This window comes from Equus caballus, chromosome 24 (genome assembly GCF_041296265.1).
Source record: "Equus caballus isolate H_3958 breed thoroughbred chromosome 24, TB-T2T, whole genome shotgun sequence".
In the NCBI taxonomy this organism is placed as follows: domain Eukaryota; kingdom Metazoa; phylum Chordata; class Mammalia; order Perissodactyla; family Equidae; genus Equus; species Equus caballus.
The window spans coordinates 46,959,795-46,983,353 of NC_091707.1; the positions used below are offsets into that span (position 1 = coordinate 46,959,795).

The window sequence follows — 23,559 nt, forward strand, 5'->3', positions numbered from 1 at the left end:
AGACCCACAGTACCTTGAGGTTCCCTCGGTCCAGGGCGGCGGTCAGATGCTTGCGCACCTCAGTCAGCTGGGGCCTGGGGCCTCGGGGACTGGCCCCCTGGCGCAGGGGGTGCTCCTTCAGGTACTGCTCCAGCTTCGACTCCCCGAGGAGGAGTTCTGCCATGTCATCTACACAGAACAAAGGGAGAAGCTAAATGGGATCCAGGATGGGCCTGTGTGCCGGGAAACCCCCAAGAATCAGGACCACCTCCTGCTCCAGGCCCCCAGCAAGGCCCTTCTGGAACTTCATAACCTTAGATGGAGTCCCAGTAGGCACCATCTTACAGTGATTCAGTTCATTAGTAAAGAACATTCCAGTAGTATGTACTCAAACAGCTGGAAGCTCAAGCACCCAGTCGTTCCTTTGTCACACGTTTATTGACTCTGGAAAGATGGATGCATATTAACATGGAGAGAGCTCAAGTTCAGTAGAAAAAACACAAAGTTGTCTTATGTTTTGCTCAGTATGATCTTTACAAAACACATACAAAAACCCCAATACTATATATTTTCCAAGAGTGATTCAGTGAAATCTCCTAGCTCTTTTGTGTTCCATGGCCTTATATATGGATATGAGCTGACAGAATGTCTTGTACTATCGGATTCTTAAAACCAGTTTGTGTCAAAATGACCTGAATGCATGTAATCTGTTTCTGCCTAAAAGTCAAAACTATACAGATACTGGTACCTGGGGATGTTTATGAAGGTTTTATTCCGAAGAGTACACTACTTACAGTTATAACTTTGTCAATGTCTGCGTTGGCTCATTAAAGAGAATAAAAAGCTCACTCCAGGAGCAGCTCTTTGGAATCCACACATCTAGACATTCTGAATAAACCTAGAACAATTCATACACCAGCCTGAGCACAGTCTATTTTTTCTGTGATGGGACAGAACATAACTGTATTAAAATATAAGAGCAGTTCCGGTTCGGATTCTGAGTGCAGACCTACGCACCGCTTATCAGGCCATGCTGTGGCAGGCATCCTACATATAAAAAATAGAGGAAGATGGGCACGGATGTTAGCTCAGGGCCAATCTTCCTCAAAAAACAAAACAAAACAAAAGGTCTGCAAGGATACACCTCAAATCCATGATTGCAGTTACCGCTGGGGTGCAGGAGAGGAGGACCTCAGCTGGGGTTAGAGGCCAAAATGGACTTTAGCTTTATCATTTACCATTTAACATTCTGGTCCCAGAATGATACAGAAAATGAGAACAGATTTGCCTATTATTTGTGCAATCTAAAATTAACTTAAAAAATAATCATGGAGGACCCACTGAGATTGTGGGTAGTAGGGCCACTGAAGGCTGAGAGCTATAACGAGAGCCTTTCCAAGTCCTCTGGCCAGTGAGCCAAAGCTTCCGAGCCCATAGTTCCCAGCAGTGCCTCTATCCGTGCACTGGGGAGCCTAAAATAATCTTTTAGAGAAGAGAACAGGGTCGTTGGAGGAGCCAAGCAGCACTAAAACAGGGCTCAGTTAAGTTACTGAACACAAGATTTCTTCAGTTGTCCAAGAAGAAAAAGATGAGAACGTCAGGCAGGACCACCACAGCCTCCTACACCAGAAGACAATGACGCAATGTCTGCAGAGGACAGAGGGTCACAAAGTATAACCCAAGTGGACTGGACACAGCTGAAACACCAGCCAGGTACGTCAGGTACGAAAGCCACGAGCAGCATCCTCCCTGAAGCAGGAGTCCTTCCTCCGAGTGAAATCCAGCCAATAAAGAACTGCAGGACCCAGCAATGAAGGACGTGTAGGCAAAAGGCTGACTGTAAGTATCAGAGCGTTGACACACGGAATACCACATGCCCACAGAATTACAGTCAGGGAACGGGGTACGACCAACCTCTAGAAACCAACACAATGAAAAGCAACAACATACCAAAAACTGGGAGGAGCCTCAGAGGGCCACGCCTCATCTTTCAAAACACTGTAATATATGTTTAAAGAAAAAAAACATGATTCTAATCTTTTTTAAACTTTTTGAACTGTTAGGAAATGACACCATGTGGTGAAGTGTTTATTTGGAGCTCAACAATTCCTTTAGATTCCCTTTGGTTTCTTTTTTCCCATTAATATTTATTAACGCTTTATTTTTTAAATAGAGTACTACTGTCCAATAGAAATACATACAAACGACATGTTATTTTTATAATTCTAGGAGCTTTATTAAAAAAGAAAAAAGTAACAAGTGAAATTAATTTTAATAATATATTTTATTTAACTCAATATATCCAAAATATTATCAGTTTAACAAGTAATCGATATTTTTAAATTATTGAGATATTTTACATTCTTTGTTCATATTAAGTTTTCCAGATTGAGCGTGTGCTTTATACTTGTAGCACGTCTCAATTGGAACCTGCCACATTTCAAGTGGTAGAGAGCCACACGAGGCTGGTGGCTATCAAACTGGACAGAAGTATGATCAGTGTTGATAAAAGTAGGTCAGTTGATCTTGGTATCTGTCCACGTTCCTAGAAAGATGTCTAGAATGAGTACCACTTAAGAGTAAATGACAGGAATTTCTGAAAGATGAGATTTGGGATACGTTTTTAACTCTCATCTTGGTCATTTGAATCATTTTTATTGAGCAGAATCATTTTATATTACTTTTAGAAAAAACTGGAACTCTTCTTCCAAAATTGGAAGTGTATATGTTGGGACATTAATAGCGGTTACTTCTGAGTAGTGAGATGATCAGTATACACTGAGTTAATTTTCTGTACGTTTTAAATTTCCAAAAAATAAAATGAGGTTCAGGGTCCTAGATTTACATCCCAGTTTCTCACTGACTTTGGCCCTAGGATTTAACCTCAGCACTTTGGGATTCTAAGAAAGCCCCTCTGTACACCTGAACTGAGGATTCCTCTCTCCCCATTATTCCGCGCTATTCTGCATTATTCCACATTATTCCCCGCCCCCCGCTGGCCTCCACGCTGCGGGTTCCTCTGACTTTGCTCTGGAAATGGCTGCCCTGAGCAGAACCCCCACCATAAGAAAGGACCACAGATCAGGGCCTCTGCTACTTCTTTCCAGCTGTGGGAGGGGGGCACGTTACTTACCCTCTTGAAGCATCAAGTCCCCATTTATAAGATGGGGACAATACCACGACCATAGCAAGACTGTGGAGTAGAGTTAACGAGTTCTCAGGGGGAAACGCTGTGGCCTGGAGTGACCACACCTCTCAACTGGGCCTTAAAGGATGAGGAGGATCTGGACTAGTAAACAATACAGGGAAGAGCAAACCAGGAGGAGGGAACAGCATAAGAAAAATACAAAGGCAAGGAAAGTACATTAAACCGAGTGGCTGGAGAGCGGGGTGTGGGTGTGTAAGAAGTCAAGCAAGAGACTCAGCTGGGAGCAGAAAGTGGGGGCTTAATGGTTCCTCCTCCCCCTGCCTCCCTACTCAGCCCCACCACCACAGGATGAGGTCCGAATCCCTTGGCATGGAAAACAGGTCCTGGCCAAGTCCTCTGCATGCATGTGCTAGCCCAGTTCACTCCTCCAAGCCTTTGGAATACTCTGGAATGCTGAGGACACCATTCAGCATTACTGGTAAACACCTACCGCTGATCTCTCCCCACATGTACCCCATCCCAAGCCACCTCCAGCTGCCCCAGGAACCTTGAGCACCCCAACCTAGGTGTTTCTATAACTGTCTGCCACTTTTAGACTGTAAGGACAGGCTTGAAGGAAGCATCTGTGTGCTACTTATTTTTACGTCCCAGGCCTGAGGACAACATCTGGCACACAGTCAGTCCTCAATAAATGGTGCATTAATTGGACAACAGGCCGAGGCACTTGGACTGCATCCTCCAGGGTTAGGCCTGGCCCTGCCTGTGGCAGAATCTGCCAGTTGTCCCCAGATATTCATTCACCTCTTCTTCCTTTACATTAGAATCCCCAAGCTTTATCAGTGCACATAGCTGTCAAGCAAAAGACTACATTTCCCAGGCTCCCTGGGAGCTAGATGCTGCCATGTGACTACGCTATGGCCAACGGGATGTCAGCAGAAGTGTTGTATGCAGCTTCTGGACTGTGCCCTTGGAGGGAAGGGGCTTGCCCTCCAGGTCCTCTTCACCCTACCCCACTAGCTGGAATGTGGCTGTGCTGATGGAAAATGGCATATCTGTCTAGATCACGAGATGGAAGCCACCTACTAGAATGGCAGAGCAGCACAAATAAGGAGCCTTGATTCCCGACACCCAGGAGCTGCCACCGAGCCCTGGGCTGTTTATGATCAATTATTACATGAGAGAGAAACATTAACTTTACCTTGTTGTTGCTTAAGTCACTGTTATTCTGACCTTTGTGACAGTGGCCAAACTAGTATCCTAACTAGATCTCCCAAACACGGCACAGGCTTGAAGTTGAGAGCCACTGCCCGAGAGCTCCTCACCAACTCTCACCCCAGGTCCTCTCGTTCCTAAACAGAATCCCGCAGAACGCAACCGAGGGCTTAGGCAGAACCCTCAGGCCCTTCGCCTCTCCTGTTTCCTTGGTTTTACATGGAGGCTCGCAGAAACGTTTATCTAACCAAAGGCCCGCATGGTTAAAGAGCCGTGTAAAAACCACTCCTCTGGTGCTCTGTGGGATCCATGTCCTTTTAGTTCATTGATCTCCTGACACCAGGGAATATACCAGAATCTTGCAGCCAGCCTGTGGAGAGAGCCCAGCTCTATCGGGAAGACCCAGGAGTGCCGTGGGAAAGGCTCCCCTGAGACAAAGAGGCTCTCCTCAGAATTAGGAGACATGGTCCTTCCCTCATGGAGGTTCTAGTCCTTCAGGAGCATTCAACACAATGCAGATCTAATAGCGATGTGTACAGGCCCAGATGGGTGGAGGAGAAGGGGACAAAGCCTTCACCCAGAATATGACAGGTGTATGTCTGCAAGGTGGAAAACGTGGGGAAAGACATCCAGGCAGAAGGGACAGAATATGCCAAGGCATGACACAGCCTCGTTGTTTGGGGAACTCCCAGCAGTCTGTTGGCGCTGAACCATGAAGGACAGGGAGAGGACAAGGGGAACAGTTGGGGGAGTTTCCTGCTAGGTAGGCAAGGATCAGCTCCTCAGTTCTGGAAGGAGCGGTATGCTCTCAGCAAAGAGCTTACAATCTAATTTGAAAATTTAGCATAACGGCTACAAAATCATTTTTTAAATTTTTAAAATTTTTAGGCTCCAACTAATCTCCCAAGAAAATTAGGTTTTCTTTGTTCTTCTTTAAAAAGGTGACTTCCCCGACCCTCCTTCTCCCCACCAGGAGGGCAGAGATCTTAAACCCGTCGACAGCTCAGGCCAGAAAATGATGCAGAGGCTGCAGGCCTCAGTCCTAACAACGGAGGGGGCGCGGCGCCGGACCAACGCGCCCCAGACTCTGGCTGCGCTTGTCAAGGACCTCACAGGCTCCCGATCAGAATCCACCAGCAACAAAACGGCCCCCAACCAGCTGCTATTGCCCAATGGTGTGTCCAGCTACATGCTAGGACAATGAGGCACAAGGGAAAAAAGGCACCTCAGGGCACCCAAGAAAATTAATTCCAGCTGGATTAAAGAATTAACTATAAAACAAAAGAGGATCAAAATGTTAAATATAGACTTTCCCTTCCAGCCAAGATGGAACAGATTTACCCTCCTCTATGAAATAACCACCACAACAAGACAGAATACGTGAAAAAACAGTTTTCAGGACACTGGACATGAGGCAACGGAAGAAAGCGATCCGTGAGAAGTGGGAAGGGACCGCGCGAGCCCTACGGACTCCGCAAGCTTCCAGGTGTAACAGGGAACGGGGACCCGTACATCAGTATTCTGCCTCATGAGAGACTGAAATCGAGGTCTCCCCCCGCCCTACTTGCCTTCTCACACTCACCAGGCACAGAGCAGAGCACAACCGGGCATTCCACAGCTGCAGGTGGAGCCGCAGGACTGCAAGGTAGGGCCAGGCATGTACTTTCCAGAACGGAAAAGCCCAGTACAGCAGTCCAATGTGGAGGAAAGAACTCTGGCCTCAGGGAGCCCTGGGCTTGAATCCAAGCTCCTTTCCTTACCAGCTGTGTGGCACTGGGCAAGTTACTTAACCTCTCTAAGCTTTAGTTTCCTCACCTGGCTACTGTGAGATAATATATGTAACGCATATAGTACAAAGCGGGTACTGAATAAATGTTAATTACTATTACTGTTATTTGCATTCATTTTGGACTTACTATTTCCCAGAATGGTTCTGTTGGATCTAGTGGGGCTGGAAAGCCCTGAGACACACCCCCCGTTGCTCAAGAGGCTGGCAGTCTTGTAGGAAGATGCACATGTGGTACAACGTTCACTACCAGCCAAGCCACACTGAGTTCTCACTAAATACCATGGAGTGTGCTAAGAAGTTTATATCATCCTGTTAGTCCTCCAAACAACACCGGGACGTCAATACCACTATTCTCTCCATCTCCATCTTACAGACAGGGAACCAGGCACTAGCGGTGAAGCAACAGGCCAAAGGTCACAGAGCCAGTCCATCTTGGAGCTGGGCCATGAACCCAGGCCGTCTCCCTATGCTGTCACCCCGGCACGCCGGGCACAAACCATGTGCACATGGGCATCGAGAGAAGGGTTCCCGCTTCCCTCACAACCAGCTGTGTGACCCTGGCCAAGCTACTCAAGTGTCCGCTGCAAGGCCCCACAGGCAGTTTCTAAGTCCCTTTCCGGCTCCACCTGCTGGGATTCCGGGGACTGGAGTGAGGAGGGACTCGGGGCGCCCAGGGCTGGTTTCACCCTTCCCACGGGTATTTTTAGGGGTTGAAGTGAGGCTGCAGAAACCAGCTCACCAGCAACTTATATAGAGATAAGGCCTGAAGCCGAACAGAGGCCACTCCTGAGGACCCTCATGGAGCAGAGCGCAGGGAACTAGCCCCCAGCAGGGACCCTGGTCCCTCGGTTCATCTCCAAACAGACAATCCCGTAAGCCTCGCGGCTGGCAGAGCTCAGCGCCAGGCGGCCTCGGGCTCCCTGATCCCCCAGGGAAGGGGGGGCTGTGGCCTTTGCCACTTGAGGTGAATGCCCCTTCCTCACTGCCTTCGCCTTTGCCGGATAAGCAGAACACACAAAGGTTTGATTACCTGGTAAAGAAAAAACTTAGAGTTTCTACTCTGTTCCAGGGTGTACTTGATATCAATACAAAAAATCTCAAACACGTGGTTTATATGTCAATAGAGAAGCATTTAGGTCTATTCAAACCATTCCTGCTGCAGCTCCAATCCAAGAGAAAAAAACAAACCCCTATTCAAGCAGGAACCGGTTCTTCAGTGTCTCCTCTGTTACCCAGCAAAGACAGCCAGGCTCTCCATTTCTTAGTCCCAGGACGACCTCCGTGAATTTCATCCCCTCGTTCATTCGGCTTCTTGTCAGTCACGGGCACCTTGACATCTGCAGTACTTCCCCAACCCACCAGAGTGTTGAGAGGGAAACAGACACTGGAGGATAGTGCTGGTAGGAGCATAAACGGGATGAGTGTCTATAGAGGGCAACTTAGCAATATCTCTAAAACGATTCATGTACCTGTACCATCTGACCCAGAAATTCCTGTTCTGGCAGCTTATCCCATAGACGCATGCACTCTTGAGCACAAAGATATACAGATAGGGATGTTCACTACACACAGCCCTACTGGTAAAGCAAAGGATAGAAAACAACCTGTAGGATCCTCAACAGGGGACCTGCTAAATGGCTTACGGAGTACCCCATGCGACGGCACACAGCATGTCCATTAAACAAAGGGAACACGCCTAAATACAGCTCCGTGGTAGGCTGACTGCACAAATGGCCCCGGGGCTTCATGCCTCCCTGAATCCACATGCTCTGTGGCCTTCTGCACTGACCCTGGGCTTGGCCACGTGACCGATGGGACAGTAGCAAATTTGACACACACAGAAGCTTGGGAAAGGGCTTATTCACTTCTGCTTCCCTCTCACTTCTCCGTGACCACCATGAGAACGTGCTCAGACTAGCCTGGGACAAGGAGGCTGAAAGGCCACATGGAACAGAGCTGAGTTGTCTCAGCCACAGCTGAGCCACGTAAGAGACCCGGCCAAGGGCAGCAACGTCACTGCGCTGACCTACGCTGGCCGCAGATGCACATGCGAGCCCTGGCAAGCCCAGAACCATGAAAAAAAATAAAAGGCGGTTGTTTTAAAGCACTAAGTTTTGGGATGGTTTGTTACACAGCAATAGATAACAATCACAAAGATAGAGAGATATAAAACTGGGTGTGCAATATGTCACTATTGCGGGTAAAAAACCCAAACCAACAACATACTTTCTTATAAAGGTAGCAGATATACCTGGTGTTTCTGAAAGGACCCCCGGGAAAGTCCTAAGAGCGGCAGCTTCTGTGGAAGGGAGCAAGAGGACACAGAGACCACAGAGGAAGGCAGTTACTTTTCTCTATACTCCCTTTTGTACTGTTTGATTTTTATTACCATGTACATTCATCACCTACACAAAACACTAACTGGTTAATTTACAGAGAAAACGGATGGCCTGTGTCACAGCGTGCTCTAAATCTAGAGCAGCTGGTTTGGTGGCCCGCAGAGGAGTCCACGTGACCTAGACCATCTCAGAACCAAGGGAAGGATTTTTAAGTCTGCAGTTACCACCGGGAGCCCAGCTCCCACTCTCCCTGGGCCACCAGCCTCTCAGGCACACACATGCCAGGCCCTCAGCATCCTTCCCAGGCCGTGGCAATCTCTCAACTCAGGGTATCTGGACATGCTGTACCTCCCTCCCTTCTCCTGCCAAAACCCCAGGCATCGTGTGAGACACCTCTCAGGGTCACCTTGGAGAAGCCTGCCCAGCCCCCTCGGCCGAGCTAACCACGTTTGTCACAGCGCTCTGCACGTTCACTCATCCGCCAGCATTTATGCAGCACCTGCCAGCACCAGGGACTTAGAGCAGGGAACGAGACAGAGGAGGTCTCTGCCCTCATGGAGCTTATACTTCCAGACAGGGAAACAAACCAGAAAAAGGCCAGACAGTGGTAAGAGATGTGCAGAGAACTAAAACAGGTGGCATGCTAGCAAGTGACTAGGGGACTACTTGAGACTGGGAGATCAGATCACGGAAAGGATGTCCATGGAGAGTGCATTTGAGACTTCACTGACCAGACAGAGTCAGCCGTGCAGAGATCTGAGGGAAGAGCATTCTCCCAAGGGCCCTATGGTGGGAACACAACCAGTATGTTCTAGGAACAGCAAGGAGGCCAGTGGGGCTGGAGCAGACAAATGGACCAGGGTTGGGTAGTCAGAGAGGCGGGTAAGGGCAGAGCATGGCATTCATTCCAAGTGCAAGCGGAGGTCTTTGTGGAGGGGGCAGTGTAAGCAGAGGGAGGAAATGATCTGATCTAGGTTTTGAGAAGCTCCCTCTGTCTGCTGTGTGGAGAATGAACTCAGGGTTGGAGTGGGTGGAGGCAATGGCAGAAGTGGTCAGAAGGCTACTGCAAGAGTCGGTGAGAGGCGACAGCGACTCGGACATGGGGGTGAGAGGTGAGAAACAGTGCAGAAAGGGAGAGACAGACTGAGTGAGGACACAGTCTGGAGGTAAAATAAACAAGACTCACGAATGGATGGGACTGGAAGTGGGGGAGACAGAATAAAGTCCCCCTCCCAAATATCCATGTCCTAATCACTGGAACCTGTGAATATGTCACCTTACATGGCAAGGGACTGTGCAGATGTGATTAAATTAAGGCTCTCGAGATGGGAGGAATAGCCTGGATTATTTGGGTGGGCCCACTGGGTCCTTAGAAGAGGGAAGTAGACGGGTCAGAGTCAGAGGAGGAGCTGTGGGCAGGGGTCATAGTCACAGGGAGAGAGACTGGAGGAAGCTGAACTGCTGGCTTCAAAGACGGAGGAGGGGCCGAGCCAGGGAAGGCAGGCAGCCTGGAGAAGCTGAAGACAAGGACGCAGACGTCCTCCTAGAGCCTCCAGAAGGAGCCAGCCCTGTTGTCACTTGATTGTGGCCCAGTGAGACCTATTTTAACTTCTGACCTCCAAAACTGTAAAAGAACAAGTTTACATTGTTTTAATGTGTTATAGCAGCAATAGGAAACTAATGCCTGAGGGATAAGGAAAGGAGAGGGATGACAGATAAACCCCACGTTTCAGATTGCACAGGGAGCAAACAGTGGTACCATTTTGCCATTTACTGAGGTGAGGAGGAATAAAACCAACAGTTCTGTTTTGACCAAGCTCAGTGACATCTGATACCCGAGAAATCAAGTCAGCGGATGGAGGTCCAGATCAAAGCTGGAGGAGACTGAATGGGAAGGACCAGGGAAGAGAAACCAGGACCGTGTCTGTTACAGAAACCAAGATTAGGAAGTTTCTGGAAAGAAGGAGTGGTGAAGTGGGTTAAAAGCAGCTGGAATATGAAGGAAGAGAAGAGCACAAATATAACCGTTAGATCTGGAAACATGTAGGCAACATCAAAGGGTGACCTTGACATGAGAAGTCCCAGGGGCGTTCAGAGGATACAAGCCCTGGGCTAAGAAGATGACGATTCTTTGAAGAGGCTTTCCTGAAAGGGACACGGAAGTGAGACAGTAATTAGACCTCAGTGTGGGGTTAAGGAAGGTTATACGTAACAGGAAAGTCTAGGGCATCTGTGTATCCTAATGGGAATGACCCAGGAGAGGGGCAGACAGAGAACCAATCCGGGAGAGCAAAGAGATGACTGCAGTAGGCAAGTCCTGAGAAGGCATGAGCCGAAGGGCTGCCGGCCTTTGAAAGGAACCAGAGCCTGAGATAGAGTGACAGGACCAAAGCGTGTAGACTTGGTGGCAGGAAATGAGAAGGTTTCCTAACTGTTTCTATTTCTTCCATAAAGTTTGAGACAACGTCACGAGTTAGGAGTTGGAGGACGGCATTCAGAGGATATAAAGGTCTAAGAAGAAAAAGGAACATGTGAAACAGACGTTTTCGAAAGTGGGAACACAAACATACTGGAAAGAGGCCGTGCCTTTAGGTCATTGGCTGTAGAGTGGTCAGCACGGCTGAGGGTTTCGTCCAGCAGCACACAGGCGGGCAGAGAGCTGGGACTAACCAGGGTAGGGGCATCGCCAAGCAGCAGGATGGAGAAGACAAGGGCACACACCTCGACCAGAAAATATAGATTAGTTGTCCCCATACCTGTTCTAAAGTGTAAGTCATATCATGTCACCCCTCCCCTCAAAACCCTCCAATGGCCCCTCCCACCCAAAGTGAGAGCCAAAATCCTCGTAATTTCTTACCCTAGCTCTAACCTCTGCCCTGCCACTCTCACATCCACGCTCTATCTCCAGGACCCAGCACACAGGCGGTATTCCACACATACTTCTGGAATGAACCATCAGTAATTATGTCCCTCCTTCATGGGCAGGGCCCAACCAAGCACCTTCATCTCTGGAGACTCAGCTCCTCCCCCACTCAGGGTGCCTGGCACGTAGTTGGGGCTCGACTGTTGACGCAGATGCAGACATTCCCATTTCAACCTCAGGGCCCCATAACTGCCCCTTCCACTCTGTTTAAACTGTGGCCCAGTTCAGGAGGCCTGGATATTTGGAACTCTTGAATGAAAGGCAAAGATGGCAAAAGTTAAAGACTAAGGAGCTCTAAAGAAGTCGGCAGAAATGATATTCTGGGAAAATCCTGGTAGTCGGAGTCCAGGCTTCGTGCCAAAGCCTCCTCCCCATGTCCACACACAATGCAGGAGCTGAAAGGACAGGATGGGAGAGTAAAATGTGGGAACAGAAGACAATGCTTCCACTGCGTTGGCAGAATAGACGAGTAAATTAGTCTCTCTCTCTCTCTCTCTCTCTCTCTCTCTCTCTCACACACACACACACACACACACACACACACACACACACATACACAAATTCTCCTACAGAAACCTAGCCTAGGAAAAGAAAAGTAACTTGAAAGTCATTGGCTTGGAGTTGGTTTGGCCCGTCCCCAGAGCTCAGCAGGGCAGGAAGTGACTCTAAGGGGCAGGGGGATGTTATCAGGCCAGCCCAGAAGGCTTGGAAATGGCTCTCTCAGGAAGCCAGCTCCACACAGACAAGTTAAATGTACACCCACACAGTCAACAAGCATCTTTTGGAGCTTCAAAGCCCCAGTCCAGCCCCCACCCTCAAGAAGTATGGGCTGAAGGGAGACAAGTACCACAGAGCCCTGGCATGGCAGTGTGGAAAGACCACCAGGGACACTCAGAAGAGTGTCAGAAGCAAGTAAGGTCCAGGCTGGGCCTGAGGAATTTCTCCAAGTGAGGTAGGACTTCTCCAAGTGAGATTCAGGCAGAAGGGAGACTGGACACAACTGGCGTGTGTGGTGGGGCAGGGGCAGAGGAGGTCACTGCAGGGTGTGGGGCAGCTGTGAAGGGCCTGAGAGAACCACTTTCCCAGGCCTCCCAGCCCAAGACTCAGTGGAGACAGCTGACTCCCTTGGCCTAGTGGGGCAGGGAAAGGAAAGTGGCATTTACCAAAAGGCCCCTGGGCTTGGCAGCCCCAGCAGTACCACCTCACTGAGGACACTCCTCCAAGCCTGACTAACTTGAGAGAAAACACTGCTTCCTGTTAGACTTAGAAGCTGCAAGGGCAGAGAGGGCAGGTCCTCAGGGGAGCCAGGCCTCACAGCCAAGGGGCTGAGCCAGCCTGTATGTGAGGAGAGAAGAGGGACAAGGAGGGGCAGTGGAGGGGACCGGAACCCCTCCCTGGGAAGGGCCACACAGCAAGTGTCCACCCTGCAGTTGACAAGAGACACAGGAAGACAAGGTTGAGGGCATTCAGTCAGCCTGAACAGCGACCATCAGCCAGAACTCACCCAGAGCCCCAGGCCGGCCCCAGCCTCAGTCACCCTAGGGACGACACCAAGAGTCTTAGATGTGGGACCACGCCTTGGGTGGACACTCCCTCCCCTGGGCCTCTGCAGCCCTTGTCCCTCCACCGCTCCCAGCCCTGACCACATGTGTGCCAAGTCTCTATATTCTAGACTTGTGCATAAGGATGGTCTTAGGCATCGCTGCATCCCAGGTCCTCAGGACAGGGGCTGGCACACAGTAGTGCTCAGTAGGTGTTAGATGAGTAAATGAATCCAAGTTAACTCCTCAAGGGCAGAGGCCAGGTTGTTCATTTAACAACTGAGTACCTACTGTGTATCAGAAACGTTACTGCTGCATGGGCTATAGCAATGAACAAAGCAGCAGAAAGCCCTGCCCTCCGGGAGCTGACAACCCAAGGATCTCATTCAGCTTTGTGTGCCCACTACACATCACGGCACCCCCGCATCCTATCCCTTATCATCCCACCATCCTATCCCACCCCAGTGCTGAGTGAGGGCTGGAGGAGGAGGGCTGTGGAGCCTGTCAGGCCCGGGTTGAAGCTGCAGTCCACATTTACTAGTTCTGTGACCCAGCTAATACTGTTTGTCGGCGGCCTCAGGCCTCAGCTACAATTCAGAACAGGAGGAACCAGCCCCTGCACATCTTTGCTGGCACTGCTATTATCATTATCCTCCTGCCTGCTTCCTCTGCCCCTTGAAAAGGACTGAGGATCTGGAACTTTCTACCCTCCTTCCACACACAATACTCCTGCTTCGGTCAGGCTGCTTTGGATGATGCTGGTGCTGGAAACTGCATTATCTCACCTACGCCTCAAAACAACATTTGAGATAACGAGTGAGGCTCAGGGAAGTGAAGGAGCTCACCCAAGACAGAGGAGCAGTAAGTGTCAGACCCGCAATCTGAACCCGGGTCTAACAGGGCACAGCCCTCTGTTTTCCCCTGCACCAGGGGTCCCTGCCCCTTCGCTAAAATACCTCCCTCCACCTAACAGGGAGAACTATGACCCCACTGCCCAGGACTGAGGTGGTTCCCAGGACAAGGGACTCTCTGTGCTAAAACTGGCAAAATCTCAGGCCAACTAGGACAAGCCGGCACTCTAAAGCCACCGCTCCACCCAAGACCCTCCTCCCGCACTCTGCCAGGCCTTACCCACTGCCACCTAAGCCCACCCTGCCTTCAGTCCCCCAGTAACCCAGCTGCACCTGGTAGTCTTGTAAGTGATGCTGTCATTCTTCTCTTCAGGCTGCAGGGTGACATTATGTCCTGCCATTTGGACAATCACGTCTAACGTCTGGTCCTGGAACTCCCTGCACCACGCTCACCTGGGCGCCAACTAACCATGCTGCTCCCTGAATCCCAACCCCACTGAGACCTCCTGAAGCAGAAGCTTGGGCCCAGCCTTGGAATCTGAGTTGCTAACCAGCCCCCAGGTGAATCAGCCACCCAGAGGTTGAGTGTAAGCCGCCTGTGGCTGCTGAGCTGCTCACTCTATTGCTTCTGTTGCAGGGCCCCACACACAGCAGGTGCTGGGCACATGCTAAGGACCGTGGTTGAGGGCTGGGGCTTCCAGACCTGCCTGATCACACGCATCACCCAAGACTCGATTTTAAAATGCAGATTTCCAGCCCCCATCTTGGACCGAGAGAATCACACCCTCCAGAGAAGGGGTCTGGGAATCCATAACGTCCAGGCTCCCTTAGTCCAGCGCTACTCGGGGCATGTTCTGGACTGGCAGCATCAGCATCACTCAGGAGCTTGTCAAGATGGGACCCTGCCCCAGACCTGCTGTATCTGAATCACCAGCAGTGGCCCTGAAATCTAGTTCTAACAGGTCAGCTTGGTGACTCTTTGATGTGACAAGTTTAGAAAAACATTAGTGTAGCAGAAAGAATAATGGAACCAGAGTCAGAAGTGAGCTAGAATCTGCTCAACCAACATCTCCAAGCCTCGGTCTACTTAGGCTCTGAATGATTGAGAATTACGACCCCGACCCCACTCCTCATGCAGCTGTTGTGATCTTTAATCAGGATCCATGTAAAAGTTCATGCCCAGAATCTAGCACACAACAGAAGGTCAAGAAACGCTCATTCATTCTTCTTCCTTACTGGCCATGAAGTCAGGGAAACTAAGGTTTCAGAGGATCAAGGGATGTGCACAAGGTCACTCAGCGGGCAAATGCCTGGGGACTCTGACTCCAGGTCTGGCAGCCTTTGAAAGGACCAAAAACCATCTCTTCTGCCTAGTTCTGGCACCTCCACCACCCACTACGCTTGGTGAACAAGGAGAAACCCGGAGGGTGGCAGGGGCTCTAGCCACACTGTTAGGTTTCCTGTGGCTTGTGGCTGCCCTTTATATTTTAAGTGGCACCCGTCTAACCCATCTGCCCAACACAGCTCATCGCATCTTGGTGGCTACTGGGAATGATTTTGAGAGGTCACAGAAAACCTCTTCCCTCTTCCTGGCTTCTCAGATGGAAAACACTGGCTGTCACACAAGTCAAAAGCCTGCAACCCTCTGCGATCTGCCAAGCATGAGGTCACCCAGAGGGGCAGGAATCCACCCATGTGAGGTCAAGGTGAATCAGGAGCAAAGGCCATTCCTGATGGAGTGCCCAGCATGAGCTGGCTGGGCAGCTGGGGGTGCTCCGGGTAAGAGAGGAGGTCTACCAGTTAGAATGCCTTCAGTGGCAAATAAAGACTCAAAGTGGCTTCAACAAGAAAGCATTTATTATCTCACATAACAGGAAGTCCAGGGAAGGGCCACTCTGGGGTGCAGCCATCAGCAGCTCAGCGATGTAATCAGGGACCACGTTCTTCTAGTCTCTGTGCTACTACCCTCCCCGGGTCAGCCTTACTCCTGGGGCGGGGAGCACTCAGGGCCACAAGATGGCTGGAGCTCCAGGCCTCAAAAGCATGAACAACAATTGCTTGGGGAAAAAGAGAGACCATTTTTCTTCCTTCCTAAGCACGTACATCACTCTTAAGCGTGAAGAAATCTTTTTCAGAAGTCCCCCTCCCACCGCAAATGCCTCTGATGTCTCATTGGCTGGAACTAAGTCACATGCTCAAGCCTCAACCAATCACAGGCAAGGGAGTAGACCGCCTGGGGCCAGGGCCCACCTACAGTGAAACGTGAGGCACTTGTAGAGGCTGAGAGTTTAAGAAAATCTGGGTTCGGCCGGCAAGGAGGAAAATGAGTGGAGGGGGAGAATGCTGGGTTGACAATCAGGGAGCCTCTGGCTGGCCCCAATTCACTTGACAGCACCAGCCCCAAAAGTAAACACCACTACATGCGGGACACCGCTTCCGAGCAGAGTCATCCCTTGCACTTCGGCCCTCCTTCCACTTCGGGAGGCCCTCCGCTTACCCCCTTAGGCCTGTTCCAGTTGCTCAGAGGCCTCCACTCGTGAAAGTCTGTGAAACAATTCAACACAGCACACCAAGTACAGACTATGAGCCTAAGGGCTCACTAAAGATTAAAGCAGGGAGCCAGACCCGTGGCTGAGTGGTTAAGTTGGGGCGCTCCGCAGCAGTGGCCCAGGGTTTCACCGGTTGAATCCTGGGCGAGGACATGGCACAGCTCATCAGGCCACGCTGAGGCGGCATCCCATATGCCACAACTAGAAGGACCCACAACTAAGAATATACAACTAGGTACCAGGGGGCTTTGGGGAGAAAAAGGAAAAAATAAAATCTTTTTAAAAAAAGTTTAAAGCAGAACCACGGCCCTCTGTTCTCTAGCAGCTGACCACTTTGGTGAGGACACAAGGTACACGCCAAGACAGGCGACGTCAGGGGGGGAAAAGCCCTGACCTGAGAGATGAGAGATGGGAGATGATAACACCCACCCCAGGAGAGGGCAGCTGATGTCCACGGAGGGCTTGCTCTGGGCAGGCACCCACGTGCTACACTTTTAGTGGGGTTTTTTCCTTCATTGCATCTTTACAACCACCCTGCAAGTTTGGCACTATTATTACAGGTTCACAATCTCTTATCCATAATTTCCAAAATCCAGAACTCTCTAAAAAAACAAAAGCTGGTTTTTGTTGTTGTTGACTTATTGGGCAGCAACACCTCAACTCAAGCAGCATGAGGCTATTTATAGTCTTTCCCTTTTGCAATGACTGCTCATATGTCTTGATGCAGAAATATTGACATGTTTTATTATGAAGTACAACCCCTGACCCCATTGGGAGTATCACATAATGTCCAGGACATGTACCATATTCTGAAAAATTCTGCATTCTGAAACTCATCTAGTCCCAACAGTTTCAGAAAAGGGATTTTGGATGTGCATCTCCACTTTACACATGGAGGTTCATAGGGGGAAGAGACTCTCTTAGCTAGGAAACAGCAGAACCACACTTGGAGCTCAAGCAACTGAACTCCGGGCCAGGGCTCTGACCGACTCCACTTGCTTCTGCTGCTCGCCTCCCACTCTCTGCGTGTCTTGCCATCTGTGAAATGGGAGCTGGACTAGGTCAGTGGGTTTCAAAAGTGTTTTTTAAAGCATCTTAGCCCTTCCTTCAAAGGAAACCTTAAGGAAAAGTGTCACCGCTCCAGTGAGTGAGGCCTGCCCACCCAGCCACCAGGCCCCGAGAGCATGTTCCCAGAGGGGTTCCTCAACAGCACAGCTTGAAAACTGCTACACAATGTGATGGCTCAGGTCCCATCTGGTTCTCACACCGTATGGCTGTCTTCTCTGAGGCAAACAGCCTTTTCTGTGAAGGAAGGACAGCTTGATGGACGCGTAGGCTTCTGACCTGCAGAGAGGACCCCAGAGCCAAAAAGCATGAGCACAGGTGAAAAGACAACAGCAAGGTGAGTGAGAGGGTCCAGGAGGCCAAACTAGCCAAGGGGGAAGGGGTGTGCCAAGGTGACAGGAGGACATGCTGGAAAGAACATGCTAGAAAGGTTGGCTGATCAAGCGGATGAATGTCAGGAATCCTCCTCCCTCCCCCTTGGAGCTTGAAATTCCTCCAAACGGGAGGCCAGGGGAAAAGCGAAGCGGTCCTGGCCCCACTGTGTGTAGCCACAAGGTCATAGTCCTTCTGCCCTGACTACTGTGACCACAAGCCCCAAGGCCCAGCTCAGCGCCATCAATATGTTATCGCGGAATAAGTGAATCTTGAATCCAAAAACCAGGGCATATGGTCTGCCACAAAGGGGTGACCTTTGTGGACAAAAGGACAGCAGAACAGAGTGTTTGAAAGCAGGACAGCTGCCCCGGGAAGGCCAGGGTGGAGGGTCACCAAGGTCTCACTGGTATCCTTCCCCACTGTCGGAGGACGGTTTGCCTCCCAGGAGTCTGCGGTACCCCGGAAATATCCAGAGAAGCCATTCTAAACAACAGCTCCACCTTCTCACTCCACGGCGGACTCTCAGTTAAAGCTCAGCCTTCTTTCCAGAGAAGCCCCTCGGGCTGGCCTGGGGGCCCCTGGTCCACCAGTAACTCTCCCTCTTTGGGAAGGCTCCAAAGGCCTGAGTGAGACCAGGCGACAGTCCAGGAGCCCAGAAGGGGAAGCCACGCGGCTGCAGGCAACAAAGTCGTCTGTGCCCCTTCATGCCAACAACAGGAGTAGCAGCTACTGGCAAACACAAGAACTTCCCTCCCACTCAGTGGTCTAAATACATTTTGTGACCAAACTTTGCCCCAGAAATATTCTTGTTTCAGGTACCATTTCTCTACCTACCAAGAGGTAATAAAATGCCTCAGAATCATACCTAATCAGAAGGGTGATGACCCCTTAAAGGAGAAACTGCCATTTGGGGCCTAAGTGTCCTACCTAAGTGAGCTCAATAACTGAGCTGCCTAAGACGATTAACAGGCGGGGGAAGGGAGGAGAGGCAGACACGGCCTCAGAAAGGGAGTGGCCGGATGCAGGGCTGGTGCAGGCCTCCAAAATGCCTCTTTCTGTCATGAAATATGTGGGAGTCTTGACCAGACACACGCTCAGGTGTGTCATTTCTAGGTCTCCCACTCGTTTTTTCCCAGCCAGGTGACACGCAGGACGTGGCCTGCCTTGCCCAGGGTTATACTGAGTCAGCTGGAAAGGGTGAGCATCAGTTTTTCCACGTACCACAGATTACATATGTCAACTCACTTCATCCTCACAGCCGCCCTAACGGAGTAGGTATTATGAACTCTTATCTCACCAGTGAGCAAATGCAGGCTCTGAGAGGTTAAGTAATGGGCTCCAGGTCACCCAGCAGCTACAGGTAGAGTCTGAATTAAAGGTCAGGTGCCAGATCACTGCACTTTCTCACCTAGCAGCAAACCTCGCCACTGGGTGGCTGGAGGGTGACATTCCAGGGAGGAAGGGTAGCTGGTACTGCCCCACAAGGGGCCAGGACTGACCTGTGAGCCAACAAGAAGCCAACATGCAATTCTCCATCTTAACCTCTGACCCCCTCAGGCTGCCACCTGAGCTCCAGACCAGGGTACCTCAGACTTCCCTGTGCCACCATGAATCCCCTGGCCACCTTAAGATGCTGATTCTGACCCTGCAGGTCTGGGGTGGGGCCCGGGACTCTGCATTCCTCACATGCTCCCAGATGATGCCCACGTGGCTAGTCCCCTGACCACATGTCAGACAGCAGAAGCCTAGAAGTGAGTGGAATGCTCTCCCATCCCCCCAGCTGTGTGATCATCCACTTGCTGAAATTCACCAGGACCTGGCATTGGTTGCCCCACATTTTGGGTTTTTTGGATGGAGGGATTAAAATGGTGGGATATGAGGCAGAAGGATTTCTGGGTTCTGTTTTCTGCTTGACATTTGCCCTTTTCTTCCTTATCCACCTCTTGGCAAAACCGTCTAAACCAATTTATCTCGAAGGAGTCAGGCTGGAACAGCATGCTCTGAAAGTGTCCATTATTCAGAGTCCTTAATGGGAGGGACGGCCATGTTCCTTTCCCATAGGAAGCTAATGCTCCTGGGGGGGGGGGGGTGGGCTGCAGGTAGGAGCACTAAGAATGAGTGAGTCCTCTGCCTGCTCGGAACCCTCCCACGGCTCCCATCTCACACAGAGAAAAGCCACAGCCTTAACAATGACCTATGACGTCCCGGTGATCTGGCCCTGCCACCCCGCTGCCCTCATCAGGCCTCCGCCCTTGAAGTCCCCTCCCTGGAACAATGCTTCTCCACCACCGCAGGTCTTATCTCAAATGTCGCCTTCACGATGAGGCCTTCCCCGGCCACACTATCCAAACTAGTAGTTCCTGTGCCCCGACCACCCCACTCCCAGAGCACTTCTCCCCGCCGCCGCTTTATTCTTCTGATAGCGCTGACCACCATAAACATCCTGTAAACTTCACTTAATGATTGTATTTTCTATCTGTCTCCCTGCCCCTTCCCCACTAGAAGGCGGGCTTCATCAAGGCAGGGATGTTTGTCATTTTTGTTCACTGATACATCCCCCTACCTAAAACAGTGGCTAGCACATAGCAAGTACTCAGTATTTGTGGAACGAATGAATGAATGAATGAAGGGCCTGCCTATGAAGGTGTTGGGCTCTGTGGCTAGCCCTGGGAGTCATGAGCCCCTCTGATCCTCATAATAACCCCTACAAGGTAAGTCTTTTCATCCCCATTCTAAGATGAGGAAACTGAGGCTCAGAGTGGCTAAGGGATTTGGCCAAGGACACCGAGTTCGGAAATGGCATGTCTGGGACTCAGGCACCGATCTGGCTGGTTCCAAAGACTGTGCTCTTTGCTGCCTGTGGCTGCCTCCAAGGCAACTGTCTCAGTATGACAAACATGACATTAACTCGCTTTCCCTATGCTAAGCAGCAAATGCTTTAGCTTAAGGATTTTGCCAAATCTGCCCAGAACTTGAGGTCCAGTGCACCCAAAAGGGTCTAAGGAGGAGCTGGTGTCCCTAAAGCCAGGAGGAAGTCCCAAGGGAGCCAGCCCAAGGGAGCCCCCAGCAGCCAAAGGAAGGGACTTCAAACACTTCTCTGAACCCCAAAGAGGAGCCACAATAATTCCAGTTTTGTTTCTTTCCTTTATTTTTTTACCTTCCTGAGCAATCTCTTTGACCTTTCCAAGTCTGAGGGACCTTTTGCCATCAATGGCTACTGCTCACCATGTGGATTCTGGGGCAGAAATCTCTCTCTCCTGAGTTTCCCAAAACCAGGCTTGCACAAGGACCCATGACCACAGTGCCCCGCACAACCCACTCCCCATCAAGCCCCACTAATGACAGCAGCTTAGGCCACTGGGACCAGACCATGGGAAGGGAGCCTTGTGGGGCTGTGACGGTCAGTAAGATGGGCCCATGCCACTGAAAGCCCATCTACCCTCTCATCCAGAGACCACCATAGTTTGAGTCATTCCTCCTCCCCTACCTGTCATTCTCAATCATATTACTTCGTCTGTTTTGTTTAAATCACCTCTCCCCATCTGAAGCTCTCCGATTTATTGATTTCTATATTTGTTGTCTCCGCAGCAGAAGTTAAGTACATGAGGGGAGGAGCTTGGTCAGTGCTGTCCACCACTGTTCTATGCCTGGCACAGGTGGGCACCCAAATATTGGTTGAATGAATGAGTAAATAAAGCAGGAAACAAGTGGGTTCTGAAGGAAAAAACCAGCAGGCTCACAAATGAACCCATTTAATCCTAACATCAACCTGCACAGAAGGTATTCTAGGCACACAGCTGGGAAGTGACAAAGTAGACCCAGGACTGTCCAACTCCAAGAAGAAACGAGAAGATGCTGCAGGTAAGAACAGGAGAAACAAGAGGACAAGCTGGTAAGCCTTACAGGGAGGGCAAGGTCAAGCTGCCATGGAGGCCCAGGGGACTGAACACCTTTTCCTCAAATGCTGCCTTAACTGAGAAGAGTCAACATTTTCCACCAAGCTGAGCCCTGGTAGGTCTGTGCTTCCTCCACGTCCCTAGGATGATCGTGGCACTTGCATCCGCCCAGGAAATACCTGCCCAAAGCAAGGTACCATAGTTGAGAGTGTGCAAAACCAAGTTCTCATTTAAGGCACTAATACAAACATAAGCCATCCTTGAAGAGGACATGTGACATCCCTCTCCATTTCTGGGTAGTTCCAGGTGAAAATAGAGCAGATGTCCTTTCTTAGAGGAGTATCATTCATTCATTCATTTGTTCAGCCAACATGTGCTCTCCCTGCCTCAGGGACCCAGAGGTGAACTGAGACAGAACCTCTGTCCTCTCGCCAGGCCATTGGTGCCCACGGTTTTGGCGGGCGCTAAAAGACAAGCAAATATTAACGATACTTGCTTCCAAAACAAATAAGGCCACGTGGAGTTGTGCTCTGAAATGGGATTTTGGATGCAATTTTGATTCCACTGGGTACAAGAACCAATTCAGTCAATGAGGTCAAAGACTAACTCCAGGCACCAGGTCCTACTCAGTGGCTCCCTCAGACCCCTTCTCCTCTAGGCAACAAGTCCCTCACCCAGCCAACACCATTTCCCAACATCCTTCAACCACATTCTCACCTCTGCACACTATTCTCCCACCTGGCTCCCTGTGACTCTATTTCCCCTATTTTCCCAAACCTGACCTCCCTGGGCCACAGCTTTGACATCCTACTCTCTGAACCCCAAGACACACATCTCGACCTGCCTTCCACCACCACCCCACACACACCCAAGTCTGAGCCTCCACTTGGAGCCCCTTGAACGCCATATGTTTACAAACCATATTTCCCAGGGGTATCTGTTCAACACCCCCATTCGCAGGACCCGTATAAATACATCCTGACTCCCTGAGTACACCAGGGAGAATCCCCTCTCCATTCACATCCATGTCCTAAGGGAGCACCTTCTTCCATCACCTCCAACTTCTTAGAACCCCAAGGCCGGCCCCTGATCCCCTGGGACCCCCGTGCAGCAGCCGACTCCTTGAGACCCCGACTCCACCGAAGCCCGCCCTGCAGGCTGAACTCTGGGACGCCGGACACAGGCGTTCGCCGGCTGCACGCCCCCTCCGCGTGATCCGAAGACCCCGGGTCCCCAAGGCCCCGGCCCCGCGCACATCCCCCGCCGTGGCGCCCTGGCGGCCCGACCGCGCCCCTGCCCGCGCCCGCGCCCGGCGCCCGGGGACCCGGCCCAGCCCGGCGGAGGCCGCGGCGCCCCCGCAGCCCAGGCCGGCGGCCGGCGCGTACCGTTGGCGATGAGCTTGGCCGACAGCTGCTTGACGAGCTCGGGGATCCGCTCCCACTGGCTCTCGGAGCGGCAGCGCTCGATCTCCGTCTCGAGCCGCGAGCCCGCCTTCCTGGTCGCCATCGCGGCCTGGCCGGGCCCGCCCGCCCGCCCGCAGGCCCCGCAGGCCCCGCCGCCGCCGCCCGGGCGCCTCCGTCGCCGCCTCCCGCCGCCGCCGCCGCCGCGGGCTCGGGCTCGGGCTCCCGGCTCCGCGGCGTAACGGGAGCGCCGGCCGGGGAAGGGGCGGGGAGGCGGCGGCGGCGGGGCCCCGGGCGCCGCGAGGAGCGGCCCCTGCCGGCCAGGGCCGGAGCGGCAGGCGGGGCCGGGGCCGGGGCCGGGGCCGGGGCCGGGGCCGGGGCCGGGGCCGCTGGCGGCGCGAGAAAGGGCGAGGGGCGGGGGGACAGCGGCCTGGCGGGGGCCTGCGGGCCCCGAGGGCGGGGGGGCGAGGAAGGCGGCGCTGGAGGGAGGGG

At 51.5% G+C, this 23,559-nt stretch overlaps 1 protein-coding gene across 22 annotated transcripts in view; it reads right to left on the minus strand.

Annotated features, from left to right (window-relative positions):
• The window catches only part of TTC7B (tetratricopeptide repeat domain 7B), a 246,032-nt gene extending 222,758 nt beyond the window's left edge, over positions 1-23,274 (minus strand). For 3 of the 22 annotated variants that reach the window (XM_070249758.1, XM_023628272.2, XM_023628267.2), the window contains exons 1-2: positions 23,053-23,255; positions 14-168 (exon numbers count right to left, since the gene is read on the minus strand). In XM_070249758.1, coding sequence (XP_070105859.1) covers positions 14-168; positions 23,053-23,173 — 276 coding nt within the window. In that variant the 5' untranslated portion in view covers positions 23,174-23,255. Of the gene's footprint in view, positions 1-13; positions 169-23,052 lie in introns of those variants that run through there. The other 19 variants (XM_070249765.1, XM_070249759.1, XM_070249756.1 and 16 more) reach the window with 12 other exon arrangements.
• Positions 23,275-23,559: the final 285 nt, after the last annotated feature.